This window comes from Anthonomus grandis, chromosome 4 (assembly GCF_022605725.1).
Source record: "Anthonomus grandis grandis chromosome 4, icAntGran1.3, whole genome shotgun sequence".
Classification (NCBI taxonomy): Eukaryota; Metazoa; Arthropoda; class Insecta; order Coleoptera; family Curculionidae; genus Anthonomus; species Anthonomus grandis.
This window is the reverse complement of record NC_065549.1, coordinates 14336975-14352452: the sequence shown is the minus strand read 5'-3', so window position 1 is coordinate 14352452 and position 15478 is coordinate 14336975. Positions and strand designations below refer to the sequence as shown.

Here is a 15478-nt window from a genome sequence, read left to right as displayed (position 1 = left end):
AGTCTACCAACAAACTTTACATTGATCGTAAATATTTTTTTAAATTTATTTTTCTAAAATCAATTTTATTTTTAAATTCTTGTTTAGTTTTGATCTAATTTGTATTCCTAAGTTTTTTTTTAAATTAGTATACCTTATTTAGTATAATTATTGTGTGTTATACACGTTAATGCATTTACTACTATTTTCTAGATTTCTCTTAGTATGTTTATCCAATATTACACTATAAGGTATATACGTGTATGAAAATTATATGGTATGATACACTGTGGCATATATATAATATCGGGGTCATTTTATGACATATTTAAAGTGTAGAAGACTAAATATGTAAATCTCTTGTGAATTTTTTTAAATGCCGAAATTTTCTCCGATTTATGAACAGAATCGTATATTATATACGTATATTCTCACCTATAATTCTCTTAAAAAGCATTTTTCTCTCAGGCAATTATTTTCAGAAAAAACACCGTTTTTCATTAATCATACCCTTAGCCCGCCACCCACCCCACACAAGTTATCAGTAAGAAATTGTTTTCAAAAACCATTGTTTTCCAAAATAATACGCATAAATAACACTTTTTTCGCCGCTAATATCCAATCTAATAACACAGTTTATTTATATAAATTTGATATAATTATATATATATATATATATATATACAGGGTGATTCATTAATATTGCACGAAAATGAAATGCCGGTTTTTTTGGGTTAAATTATGACGAAAAGTTCCTATAAACATATGTCCGAAAGTGCTTCGTTTCCGAGATACAGGGTGTTCAAATTTTCTTAAAAAATCGATTTTTTATTAATATCTAAGGAATGCCTTTGCTGTTTGCAATGTCATTCACACCATTTCTGGATATCTTAATGATGTATCTTTTTGACATATGACAGTTGATTTGTTATTCCAGGGACGTGCCCACGGGGTAAGCGGGTTAGGTTTTTTGTACAAAAAATAGCACCTAGTAGATTTTTTGAACCTCCTGTACATTTTTTGGATGACGCAACTAAAGATGGAATTGTTTCAACTCTTGGGTGTTTTTCGTATCTCCCTCCGTTTTCGATAAAAAAATTAGTTTAATGCAAACGTTTGAAAAAACTTGAATAAACATAATAAAATGCCTACTTATCGATTTACAGGGTGAAGAATAGTAAATACGGTAATTTGGAATTTTGACATGACATTAACTGTTGACTGTTGACTGTACTACCTGTTGAAAAATAGTTTTAATTAAACTTAGGTACATTAATTAAATTCTTAGAATAAACATTAGTAAATTGATGAAGGTAATGAAAAGCTATGGACTAAGAAACGTACGCTATAAGAGTTGTTCAAAATGAGTTCCTCCAACTGCAATGCATGCGTCTGTCCTGCGACGCATTGACTGGCGATATTAAATATTTATTAATATATATATATATATTAATAAATATTTAATACAAAAACAGTGCAGATAGGATATTATGGACGAAAAATAGTGATTGTTCAAAGAAATTTCTTACTGGGTAAATGTTTGGGGTGGGTGGGGGGTAAGGGTTTTTTTTCTGAAAAACAATTGTTAGTAACTTGTGTTGTGTTAACAAAATAATATTTAATTTAAGTCAGTGTGGCAACATCCAAATTTATTACTTTTAAAACCCGCCACTACGTAGCGCTCGAATCATGAAATGCTAAAAATTGATATGTCACTTGTCATCCCTCTCTCTTGAGCAAGAAATGGTTTGTAAAGAAGCGTCTTGTTTATCGCTGAATATAAGTTTGGTTTTTAGCCTAAATAAGGTGTTTTAATAACAAAAAAGTGTTAACAACAAATAGCTGAAGCTTAGGAAAATCTCCTAACATAAAATGGTCCTTCGAGCCGGATGTAAGCTGGTAAAATTATATTGGAAAATTAGACCCGGAAATTAGAAGCCGGTGGCGTCTAAAAATTGCATCATCATCGTCGTAGTTGCATCGCGTGGACCGCGCTTTTAAAAGCCCGTATCACACCGGTCAATCAGCGGCAAAAGTCCAAATTGGTGAAGTGTTCAAATTTGGCGAAAACAAACGTGGAACTGGATTTTTTGGATAATGGATGGAAGGTTTTGGATTGATTAGATCTCATGATGGTTTACTATTAATTGATTATTGGTTGCAAGTTGGTAAAGCTTTTTTTCTTTTTTTGGTTTGATTGAAAATAATCAAATAATTGCTGGTAAGTTGGTATCCTTTTTTAGTACATAATAATAATGTGATTTGGTTTATTACTATATTAATTTCTATTATTGGCTATTGGTTTCAAATTGGTTTGGCAGTGTATCTGAATTGAAACAGTGTTAATTACTACTTTTTATGAAAGGCAACACTTTCAGTTTGTGCACAAATAAAATACACATCATCTGTTTAAACTAATGGATGAACATTATTTTGGTATTGGTTATTGGTATTGGCATTAAAAATAAATATCTATTGGTTTACATTGTGTAAATATTTGTATATTTGTTGGTTAAACAAAAATATATACTGTATTGGTTTGTTTTAATATTTTTACTGATTAAATAACTATTGAAAACATGGTTGCTGAAGCTGAACTCAAAGTGAACGTTAAGAGGCGTGGTATTTGCAAGTCAAAACTAACAAGTTTTAATAAATTCTTGTCTTCAATCTCTGCTTTGCCTTCGGATAATGTAGAGGGCTTAAAAATTAGCGAATTGGAAAGCAGAGTGGACAAACTCCCAGATATATTTGCTGAATTTGATTCTTATCAAACTTCGATAGAATTACACCATGAAAAGTTTAATGAACAACTTTTGGAAAGGGAAGAATTTGAAAATTCCTAGTACAGTTTGCTTGCCACTGCAAATCAATTGCTTAAAAAACATTCTAACAGTTCCAGAGATGGCAGTACTAATAGTGATATTGCTTCTTAACGGGGCAGTAATAATGTATTGAATGGTGATTTATCTCAAATAAGAGTTCAGTCAGGCCCTAAACTCCCATCTATTCCCTTACCCACATTTTCTGGTAGTTTCGAAAAATGGCTTGAGTTCAGAGACACATTTAGATCATTGGTTCATGATAATAGCAACATTTCAGAGATTGAAAAGTTTCATTTCTTGAGAGGATCTTTGGAAGGTAGCGCAAAGTATGTGCTACAAAATCTTGATATTAGTTCTACTAATTATTCTATCGCTTGGGATTTGTTGTGTCAGAGATATGACAATAAATCCATTTTGGTGAATAATTACCTTAAATCACTTTTTGGTCTTCCAGCTATGACTAAGGAATCAGCTGGAGAAGTACGGGTACTATTAGATGGTATTGTTAGAGGACTTCGATCACTAAGGGCTCTTGACATACCAGTTGATAGTTAGGATTTGGTCATTATCTTCTTTATGTGTGAGAAGTTAGATGCTATTACTGCTAGAGAGTGGCAAGAGCAGAAACCAAAAGACAGGTTGCCTACATTGGTTGAGTTCAATTTATTCTTGAAAACTAAAGCTGAATTGTTGGAGACGCTTGAAGGCCAGTCAAAGAAAAGCAGGTTGGTTCATCGTTTAGAGAATTAAAGTAAACATTTGAATTCTTTTCTTAATGTCACTTTAAGTTGTTTAATTTGTAAAAATCAGCATTCTATAATGAATTGCTCCGAATTTCTTAAACTATCAGTTTATGATAGGTATACAAAGGCAAAGCACCTTAGACTTTGCCTGAATTGTTTAAAACCCAAATCACATGAGCAAAGATTGTCGATCTGGAAATTGTAGAAAATGTTCTACTAACCATCATACTTTACTTCATTATGATAAAAAACCTTTTAAAGAAAAGCAAGTTAACTTAAGTCAAGATTCAAATGTATCTCAAAATGCTATTGGTAATAGTGATGTAAGTGTAAACATGTCTTCCTTTTGTGTTGGTCAGCAAGACATGTTACTTTCCACTGCATTAATTCAGGTATTTGATTCACATGGTAAATCTATAACTGCTAGAGCTTTGCTTGACTCAGGCTCGCAATCAAATCTTATAACTGAAGATCTTTGTAATAAATTGAATATTTGTAAGCAAGAAATCAATATCTCAATTATTGGTATAAACCAGTTGGCTTCTTGCATAAGATATAAATGTAATATAGTGGTACAATCTCTTCATAATAACTTTAGTAAAAATATCTCTTGTCTGGTAGTGCCTAGAATTGTTGGTCATCTTCCTGGTAAAACCTTGGACGTGTCTCAATTGCAGATTCCAAGACATTTAAAGTTAGCAGATCTCGGTTTTGCTACTTTGGAGTTGATTTATTTTATCAACTTTTGTGCATTGGTCAGTTTAGCTTAGGTGATACTCAACCTATAATGCAAAAAACACGGTTTGGTTGGATTATATCAGGTCCTTGTACTGTTGGTCAAATAACGCAATCTTCAATTCATTGTGGGTTAAATATAAATTTGGATATTCAAAATCAACTGGAGAAATTTTGGTCAATTGAGGAACCCCCAAATTCTTTAAAGCCTATACTTTCAAATGATGAAAAAGAATGTGAGGCTATGTTTGTTCAAACTATGAAAAGAAATAAGGACGGCCGATTTGTCGTTCAAATTCCCTTTAAAAAATGTCCATCTGTATTGGGAAATTCAAGTTGCTCCGCTAAAAGGCAGTTTTTTTCCTTAGAAAGAAGATTGAATAAAAATCCACAAATGAAAGAACTGTATAGTGACTTCATGAAGGAATATGAGGCTATGGATCATATGTCTGAATCAACAGAGCATTCTGGTGATATTTCTTACTTTTTACCTCATCATGGAGTACTAAACGAAAATAGTTCTACAACTCGTTTGCGTGTCGTTTTTAATGGTTCATCTCCCACAGATAATGGAATATCTCTTAATGATATTCAGTATACTGGTCCAAACATACAGGATGATTTGTTGGAAATATTATTAAGGTTTAGAAGACATAATATAGTCGTATGCGCCGATGTCGCAAAAATGTATCGCATGGTATTGGTTGATGAAAACCAAAGGAACCTGCAAAAAATTTACTGGAGAGTTAGTCCAGATGAAAAGCTAAAGGTTTATTCTCTCAATACTCTCACTTATGGAACCACTTCTGCCTCTTTTTTGGCCATAAGGTGCCTTAAACAGCTGGGTCTAGAGTTTGAAAATGATTATCCCGAGGCTTGTAATGTAATTTTACATAGTTTTTTTGTAGACGATTTGCTCTTTGGGGCAGATACTGTTGCAGAAGCTGTAGATCTAAGTTCTCAGATATCTAAAATATTGTTAACTGGCTGTTTTTGTCTTAGGAAATGGGTATCTAATTCACCTGAAGTTATTAGTCAAATCGTTGGAAATGCCTCGAACAGTGTTCTTAATACTCGTGACATACATTTTAGTGATGAGAATAAAACTCTTGGTTTATATTGGTCATTTAAAAATGATAATCTTATGTATCATATTTCCTTAATTGATAATGAAAATTATAGTAAAAGGACAATCCTTTCATGTATTGCTAAAATATATGATCCATTAGGATTACTTTGCCCATGCATAATTATTGCAAAGATGATTTTGCAAAAATTGTGGAGTACAAAGATTGGTTGGGATAAATCTTTGCCCTCAACTATTTATAGTCTTTGGCATAAATTAAAACAAGAATTGGTAGTCCTAAATAACTTGAAGATCCCGCGAAAAATGCTTTGTTCTGATTCTGATGTTGTGGAATTACATGGGTTCTGTGACAGTTCTGTTGAAGCTTATGGTGCTTGTCTCTATATTAAGAGCTCAAGCAAAAGTGGTCAAACGCAAATTTCCCTAGTATTCGCTAAGGCTAAGGTAGCTCCTCTAAAAGTGATAACACTTCCTCGACTGGAATTAAGTGGTGCATTGGTTCTTGCGCAATTGGTCAGCACTTTCAAAAGATCAGTAAATGTTATTATTGACAAAACATATCTGTGGACTGATTCATCAGTCGCCTTAGGCTGGATTTCTCAGTGACCTCATAATCTACAAACATTCGTTGGAAGTCGTGTATCCCAAATACAATCATTGACTTCAATTCATAATTGGCACCATGTCTCATCAAGGGACAATCCTGCGGATATATTATCCGGGGGATGTTATCCTCAGTCATTGATCATTAATGAAATGTGGTGGAATGGTCCTCATTGACTGATTAATGATTGCTCAGAATGGCCCAAATCAATTATCGAAATTGAAGTTTTGCCTGAATTAAAGAAAAACATTCACACTTGCCAGGTCATTCCTGAATATTTTCCAATGAAAAGATTTTCTAGTTTTTCTCGTTTAAAGCGTAGTTGTGCTTACATTTTACGATTCTGTTATAATTGTAAGTTAGAAAAAACATTTAGGCATAATGGCCCACTAACAGCCCGTGAGCTAAGTAATTCATTAGAAAAATTGGTCATAATTTCTCAGAAGGAATCTTTTCCATATGAATACTCATTACTTTTGCAAAAGCAGCAATGTCGCAAAGGCCCTTTAAGCACTCTTAACCCATTGATTGATGTGAAGGGAGTTTTAAGGGTGGGTGGTAGATTGGAATTATCGGATCTGGATTATGCCAAAAAACATCCTGCTGTTTTGTTATCCAAACATCATTTTACCAAATTGTTGTTTTCTTTTGAGCATAAGTTATTATTACATGCTGGTCCCCTTCACTTACTTGCTTCAATTCGTGAACATTATTGGCCAATTGGTGGACGAAATTTAGCAAGGCAGACAGTTCACAAATGTTTAAATTGCTTTAAAGCAAGACCTAAATCAATTGGGCAATTAATGGGTGACCTACCTAAAGAGCGCATCTCTCCTACTCCTCCATTCCATATTACTGGAGTTGACTATGCTGGTCCTCTTCATATAAAATCTAAGAGTGGGCGGGGAGCCACCATTTCAAAATGCTATGTGTGCCTATTCATATGCTTTTCTACTCGTGCGGTGCATTTGGAGTTAGTATCAGAGCTAACCTCTGAAGCATTCATTTCTACCTTGAGACGTTTCATATCTCGGCGAGGCAAACCTTCATTAATATGGTCTGACAATGGTACAAATTTTGTTGGTGCCAATTCAGAGTTAAAAGAGCTTAGTAAATTCTTGCAGAGGCATAGCAAAGGATTGGCAGGAACTTTTAAAAATGAAGGGATTAGTTGGAAGTTTATTCCCTCTCGCGCTCCTAACTTTGGTGGACTATGGGAAGCGGGAGTAAAGGCTTGCAAATCCCATATAAAGCGTGTTATGGGAAATGCTTCATTAACTTTTGAGAATCTCTATACGCTGCTAACCCAGATTGAAGCCACGTAAAATTCGCGCCCATTGATCCCACTTACTAGTGATCCAAGCGATTATGATGTATTAACACCAGCTCATTTTTTAATTGGTAGACGATTGACAGCTTTGCCCGATCTTGATGTTTAAGAAAAGTTCGACAATCGTCTCTTAAGGTTTCAATATATTCAAAAGCTTTATCAACACTTTTGGGTGCGTTGGTCGAAGGAGTATGTTATCCTTCTCCAACAACGATTTAAGTGGAAATATCCTCAAAGAAACATTCAAGTGGGTGAGATGGTGATACTTCGCGAGGAGAATGGGCCGTGTAAGTGAAATACATTTAGTATCTGATAAACAGTGCCGAGTAGTGTCCGTTAAAACCTCTCATGGCATACTGAAGAGACCTATCTCTAAGATTTGTCCCTTACCTATTGACATTACTGATTAGTATGCATTTTACTTACCGTGATAATGTTAATTAGCTTTAAGATTTGTTTCATGTATTTAAACACTGTTTTCTTAGTTTTAGCCACCTTTGTCAAATTTTATTGTGTTGAAAGCTGAACCCTTTCAAGGTGGGGGGTATATGTTAGTAACTTGTGTTGTGTTGACAAAATAATATTTAATTTAAGTCAGTGTGGCAACATCCAAATTTATTACTTTTAAAACCCGCCACTACGTAGCGCTCGAATCATGAAATGCTAAAAATTGATATGTCACTTGTCATCCCTCTCTCTTGAGCAAGAAATGGTTTGTAAAGAAGCGTCTTGTTTATCGCTGAATATAAGTTTGGTTTTTAGCCTAAATAAGGTGTTTTAATAACAAAAAAGTGTTAACAACAAATAGCTGAAGCTTAGGAAAATCTCCTAACAACAATATTTCTGCAGAAAATATATATGCAATATTTAATTTAATGACACTGTTTATTTAAATTTGATATAGTTTTATATATAAATATTGAGTAAAAAAACAGTGTTATTAGATAGGATAATATGGACGAAAAAGATTTTTCAGAAGAATTTCATTAAATATTTGCGGTGTAGTAATCGTGTTCCCTTATGTGACTGGGAAAAAAACACCTTCTAAGGACAGCGTGGGTACCCGCGTAGCTACTATATAGAGCCGTGGCTTTTTCTGTGAATTTCTACCCTTAACTATAAACATGCATATCTGTATGGGTTTTTCCTATCTCTGGCGCCTCGGACTGTATATTCCACAAATGTCAGATGGAGAGGGCGAGGATTCTGATGTTGAAAACGATCATGTGGTAGAGCTAGAAGATTGGGATTTTGATGATGATGATGACGTTCATCCAGATTTAGCTTCACAATTCCATTGGACTAGTAAAGATGGCACTCAGTGGAATGACTCACCTACACCACAACGACAAACGGTAGGTCGAAATATTTTGCGTGAAAAAAGTGGAGCACCAGCCTTAAGTCGTTTATATACGCCCAAAGACATTTTCAAAACTATTATATCCCCAAAAATGGGGACCCCAAAAATTGATGACCAGAATGCGCGTATAGAACGTGCAAAGACAGATAAAGCAGCTCCAATTCGAGATATCTGGATTATGCTGAATTCTATGCACGATTTCTATGCACCCAAGTGTATGATGTGTTGCTTGGGTATATTAAGAGCTGCAGACGAAGTAGTCGGACTAAAAACTGCACAGCGTAGTAAGAAACTCTGGTGGAACAATGACATTGAATTTAAAACAAGCAATGTCATCGTCTGGTTTACACAATAGATATTTTTGAAAATTTTATCCACTTTTGAAAAATATATCGTTTAATTTGAACTTTTGGTGTAAAATGAAAAAGACTGGAAATATTATAGACTGCGTCCTCTAGCTCTTTTATTAGGAAGTGATAACTGCTAACAGCTACATTGATTTGGCAAACAAATTTTGAATTGCTAAAATCGAATAAGTGGTTTAGAATGTACACCGATTTTAATGATTACACTTTTAATAGTTTCAAATTCCCCTACTATTATTCGTAGGCCAATGAGGCTTAAACCAAAATAATAGAGAATTTTCTAGGCTTTCTAGAATTATTATCAAAAGTAGAGGTTTTCGAAAAAAAATACGTTTTTCTTATTTAATTTTTCCAAGTGATTGGAAATCTGCTATAGTGGTTCCGCTTCCTAAAGTGAGTAATCCTGAGACCTATAGTCAACTTAGATCCATTTCTATTTTACCATCTATGTCTAAAATTCTGGAAAAGGTTATGGCGTCCCAAATTTCAGGCTTCGTGTGGTCCAACAACCTTTTGCCAGAAAAACAATCAGGATTTCGCCGTGGTCACAGCTGTACGACAGCACTTGCGGATGTTACGGATCAACTTACTGGTGCACAAGACGAGAGTAAGGCAAGCGTATTGGTGCTCCTGGATTATTCTCGTGCTTTTGATATGCTAAATTATGATATTTTACTAGCCATATTATCTTATTGTGGTTTTGGTATTAATGCCCAAGCTTTGGTTAAGTCGTTTTTAAGTAAAAGGACGCAAAGAGTAACGCTTGATAGTACATTTTCCAAATGTATGTCTATTTTTGCTGGTGTTCCTCAGGGAAGTGTCTTGGGCCCTCTTCTTTTTATTATTTATACGTCTAATTTTATAGCATCCTTAAAGTTTTGTAAATATCATTTTTACGCCGATGACACACAATTAATATACTCGTTTAAGCCGGAGGATGCTGTAGAGGCAAATTTTAGACTAAACATAGATCTTAAAACTCTTAACGCACTATCGGAAAATCATTTATTAAAATTAAATCCACAAAAGTCAGTGGCTTTACTTTTCTGCAGTGAAAGACTTCGAGAAATAATTTATAATAAATTAAGACTCACTATTGGGCAGTGTAATATCTCTTTTAGAAACTCTTCAAAGAACCTAGGTTTATTGATTGATAATAAACTTAAATTTGATGAACATATAACTTCATGTATTAAAAAATCTTACTCAGCCCTGAAATCCCTTTTTCCCCACCGACATTCTTTAGAAAGGAAGACAAAAATAGAATTGTGTGAAGCACTTGTGTTGTCACATTTTAATTTTGCTGATAGGGTTTATGGGCCCTATTTGGACACAACTCAGGCTGAAAGAGTGCAGAAAGTATAAAACTCTTGTATACGATTTATATGCAGCATTAAACGAAGGCAGCGTGTATCACATAAGCTCAGGGAACTTAATTGGCCTTCTATGTACAATAGAAGAATATTGCACTCGGCTTGCTTTTTTTATAACATTGTTAAATATAAATGTCCTATTTATCTTAATAAGAAAGTAGTATACCGTACGGATATCCATAATCTTAATATACGAAGAAAACATATTTTTACAATCCCAAGACACAATAAAGAGTCTTTCAAAAAAGGATTTTCATATAACATAGCCTCCACCCTTAATAAATTCAAAATTAATACATTTAATTTTTCTGTTGTGTATTTAAAAAATAAAATCAGGCAGCAACTCCTTTAGCAAATTTAGATTTTTATCATTGAGTTTAGCAGATCTAGGGTAGATGTAGATAATATTATTATTCGTCCACATTGTTAGTTTGGTTTAATGTAAGTCTTTTTGCCTACTTTATATATAATTGGGTTACTGGCAAGAATTGAGGAATTATTGTGAAGGTTATTTGAGTGCTATAATGAAAAGTGTATAGCAATGCATGGGCTTTAACAGCCCCTTCCTTGGGAGGGATGCTGAATAAAAAGCCTTTTGTTCCAGTATTATATGTATGTAAATATTATAAACTATGTAAATGTTATGGAACAATAAAATGATTTATTATTATTATTATTATTATTATTATTATTATTATTAATTGTTAGTTATGCCTTATCTAGCGGTGAAATCCACAAAATTCCAATATGGCCAGATTTACAGGTCCCGAGAGACAGCCACTTACCTCGCTTAATTGCCCACCCTGTATATTGTTTTAAGACAACCAAAACTCTTTGAAAATTCTAATAATACCAAAGCAGTAATCTTATTATTGTCGCGATTTATTAGCACGAATAGTAACATCGACAGCTACTTCAACATCCAGATTCTTTTTGTGGTAGGCAAAACTTGTTTCAGAAGAATTTTGGACATAATTGATAGCATCCTAATTATTCGAAAATGATTAGAGCAGGGTTAGTAAATTAAGATAGCTTTTTCTTAAACTCCCCGACGCCTTTTTTTTGATACTATTAATAATTATTAATCCCTCTTATGTTTCTTGTGTCCTCCTGGCTGAGCGGTATTTTTAGTACGAACTTTTTTAGTTTGAAGCCCATGATAAAAGGGTGTGCCTTAGATTTTACATACTTAACACATACAAAAAAATTATAAGAGAAAAAGCACGTATTCAAATGTTAAAAGTTGGGATATAAACAAAATTTAAACCTTGAAATTTTCAATGATACATTTCAAATACACGGTCTCTGCCAGCAGTTTATTTTCGGGGTTTACGGTATGAGTTGCCTACGAACTTTACGATTAATCCGTCAATAATCAAATTAATTTTCAATTTACAATTTCAAATGTAAATTGTGAAAAATCAAATGGAAAAATTATGCTCATTATTTTCAAGTTTTTTGTACAATTTTACAAGGAGTTAGAAAATGTACGCTCTATATAGAGTTTAATCTCTAAAAGTATTTTCAAATTTTATTTCAAATATATTTTTAATTAATGTTAAGGATAGACAAACTAGAGGGATACTAACCTTTATGATTTCTTCTGTTCCTATTCCTAGATCGGTCCATTTCTACCATTTTTCGAAGTGATGCACGAATCAAACACTGGCCGCCGTGAAACTGTCATTTCCATGTTTAAAAATAAAACGTATCGCGCCGATGTCGCAAAAATAGCAAATAAAAAATAGCCGCCTATAATAGACCGTCTTGCGATCTTCTAGTTAGAGCGTGAGTTGCACTTAAGGCATATGGGAAGGCGTTAAAGTGGTTGAACCCCGACCTTAATAATGATTTAGTCATAAAAGTTTTATTTGAACAAAGCGAGTCCTGCTGTTGAAACGATTTGGCTAATATAACATGTAGCATTAGAAGTGATAAACAGCACTTTTTTTGATGTAGAAGCCAATCATCCTTTGCCAAGTAAGAACACAAGTGGCTTTTTACATATAAACAGAATTGTTTACCCCAATTTGCATGGAAAAAAGTAAGAAAACTTTTTAGAAGTATATTAGTATCTGCAATAACTGCTTAAAGATTCTCTAACTAGAGAGTTAAATAGTAAAATAAAACTCCTCCTGGGGTGGTTCTTTGAATAAACTCATTAGTCTAATGTTCATATCAACAATGTTTGAATACAGGAGCATTCATAAAGAATCTTGGATATCTAACGAAGGAGTAAGAAAAAACTAAATTAACCATGTGCTAATTAATGCAAGATATGGCAGCAATATAATCGACGTAAGAAACCTCAGAGGTGTCGATGCAGATAGTGACCATTTTTTGGTTAGATAGAGTACGAGCAGATCTAGCCAGAGAGAATATCTAGCCAAAAGTATAACAATACGGTCCAGCCCCCTACATAGAATAGTGAAACATTTAAAGATGTCTAACAGCACACCTTAAGTCTTTAAAGTGCGACATTAGAAAGGCTTTTGATAATGTCTCTTCTGACGTCTTATTATGGTAAGTTCCAGTAAAGCATTGGACCGGTATCGGAGCTATTTAACAGAAACGATTGGTCAATTATAATTCGAAACATTTAATAAAATCATATTTACTGGATTTCGTTAAGGATGTATATGGGTCCCTATGCTGTTTCTAACTTTGTTTCCTGATAAAAAATTATGTGTAAAATTATGTATACTTCTTGTATTCAACTTAGCATTACACTTAAGCTTATTGATTTTTGTTCTCTTCTGTTTGGACTATTTTTTGTGATAATCCATCACATAATTTATTCTGTTTCTTAAACAGTATAGAGCATATTATTTCAGTTTAACTTAACAAGTTTTTTCTGTTGATCCACCTTTATTGTACATTACTACAAACATATACATTATTTTGAACTGCTTCTTAAAATAAAGTTTACCTACCTAATTATTCGCACGATATTCTTTTTACGCAAAAACATCTTTTCGGTCAAATGGAATATGAATAAACTTTTAAAAAATTTGGTATTGATAGTTGACGTTGAATTTAAACGTAAATGAGTACAAAAAGATTAACTTAAATTAATTAGATGCCATATTCAAATTTTCAATTTGATGTTAAATCAGTCACTATTTGGAATTGAAACTTCTAAAGTCAAATTTTGTATTAATGTTTATTCATTGGGTATGATCAAACAAAAGCTGAGACTCTTAAAGAAAGAAAAATTTTAATATCCGAAATTTTAAATCTTAGTTTTAAGACGGGTACCGACGGAATTGAAAACAGCTGTAATAAAACAAAATTATCGGCCTATTTCTTTAATAAATAGTATAGCAAAAGTTTACGAAAGATTAATTAAAGTCAGATTGTCTACCTACCTTAAAAAATACGACTTGATATCAAACAAACAATTTGGTTTTCGCGAGGGCATTAGTACCCAAGACGCAATAGGCAATTTAACTAAAAAATCTACAAATCTCTCGATGGTTGTAATCCTTGTCTATGTGTCTTCCTGGATCTGGCTAAGGCATTCGATACAGTTGACAACCATAAACTATTAGAGGAATCAGATAATATTGTCATATGGGGAATACCGCATAAATTATTTACAAGTTGTTTATTTGGTCGCACCCAAAGGGTTGCCATAGGAAATATTTTCAGCAAAACAAGAATTGTAAAGTTTGGTATACCTCGGGGCACTATACTAGGACATTTGTTTTTTATAATTTACTTAAACTGGGAAATTGTAAAAAGAATTTGAGAAGAGGTTTTAAAGGATGTTTTTAATTGGTTTTCGAGCAAAACATTAAGTGTAAATTATGATAAAACTAAATTTCTGCGTTTTTCATCATACAGAGATGGTCTTCCAAATTATAATAGGTTAAATATTCAATTAAACGATAAGATAACTTATATTTCAGCAGTACCTAGCATAAAATATTTAGGAATTACCATAGATGAACAACTTAAGTGGAATATTCATGTACAGGGTGGCCAAATAAGAATGCGAGGTACTGTATCTGGGAAACTATTCATCGTAGAAGCTTGCGATAAAAAAATTTATTACTAAAATGGCCAAGAGAATGACCTGGAAAATATTTTTAAGTTTTTAAAATGGCCGCTAGGGGGCGCAACTGCAATCTTGAATCTAGAAAACTGATGTTTTTGTAAATTTTGCTGAATTAACCTAACAAAAAAATAGCTGATTATTAAAGTAGAGATTAATCCGAACCTTTTTTATTTAAATAGTTTTGCTGTATCTCTAAAAATAAAGTGGTGGGGGGTGTTCAAAAGTTGGCTTAAAACACACCCTGTATACTAAAAACGCCTTAGCCGATTTTATCAAACTTGGGCTAGTTGAAAAGAGCTTATATTAAGCTACGAATATTATTATATTTCATGTTTTTTTAGTTTAACATCTCGCCGCTAGAGGGCTTTTTTCGGCTTTCTGACACAAATGAATTTTCTCAAAAAACTTAAATGCAATGGTATACATTTTTTTATACAAAAAAATAGCTTAATGACGCCTAAATATGCTTGCGAAAACCGCATCTTAAAATCTTCATCCTAACCTAAAATTTAGGCAAAAGAAAATTTTATATGGAAATCCCTTAATATTTATAAAAACTACAAAATAATTTATTTCGAATTTCTTTTATAATGTAAGTTGTGACCCTATAAAGGACCGATTTTAAAAAGAAAGGGTTTTAATGCCCCCGTAAATGCTCGAAATGCTGACCATCACGCTCTATGCATTGCTGAAGCCTCTCATGGGTAGATAGAACTGCAGCTTCAATTTCAGAAACAGGCTTCTTCTTCCAATCCACCGCTGTTGAAAAATGTTATTAATATGCTCTCGCACATTCCTAGCAAAATGTGCTGGACAACCATCCAACTGCAAAAACAAATTTTGCCGGACTTTCAGTGGCACATCTTCCAGCAACAACGGTAATTGATTTACCAAAAAGTCGAAAAAAACATTGCCATTTATTGCTCAAAAAAATATGGTCCAATAATGTTGCCTCCAAGTATACCACACCACACATTTAAACTCCAGCGCCCTTGGTGCTGAACTTCACGCAACCAA

At 33.3% G+C, this 15478-nt stretch overlaps 1 protein-coding gene across 9 annotated transcripts in view; it reads right to left on the bottom strand.

Moving 5' to 3' along the window:
* Positions 1–15478, bottom strand: part of LOC126734933 (titin) — a 117393-nt gene that overhangs the window by 84457 nt on the left and 17458 nt on the right. For 6 of the 9 annotated variants that reach the window (XM_050438777.1, XM_050438774.1, XM_050438770.1 and 3 more), the window contains exon 2: positions 11991–12241. In XM_050438777.1, the coding sequence (XP_050294734.1) occupies positions 11991–12039 (49 nt within the window). In that variant the 5' untranslated portion in view covers positions 12040–12241. Of the gene's footprint in view, positions 1–11990; positions 12309–15478 lie in introns of all 9 variants that reach the window. The other 3 variants (XM_050438772.1, XM_050438773.1, XM_050438771.1) reach the window with 3 other exon arrangements.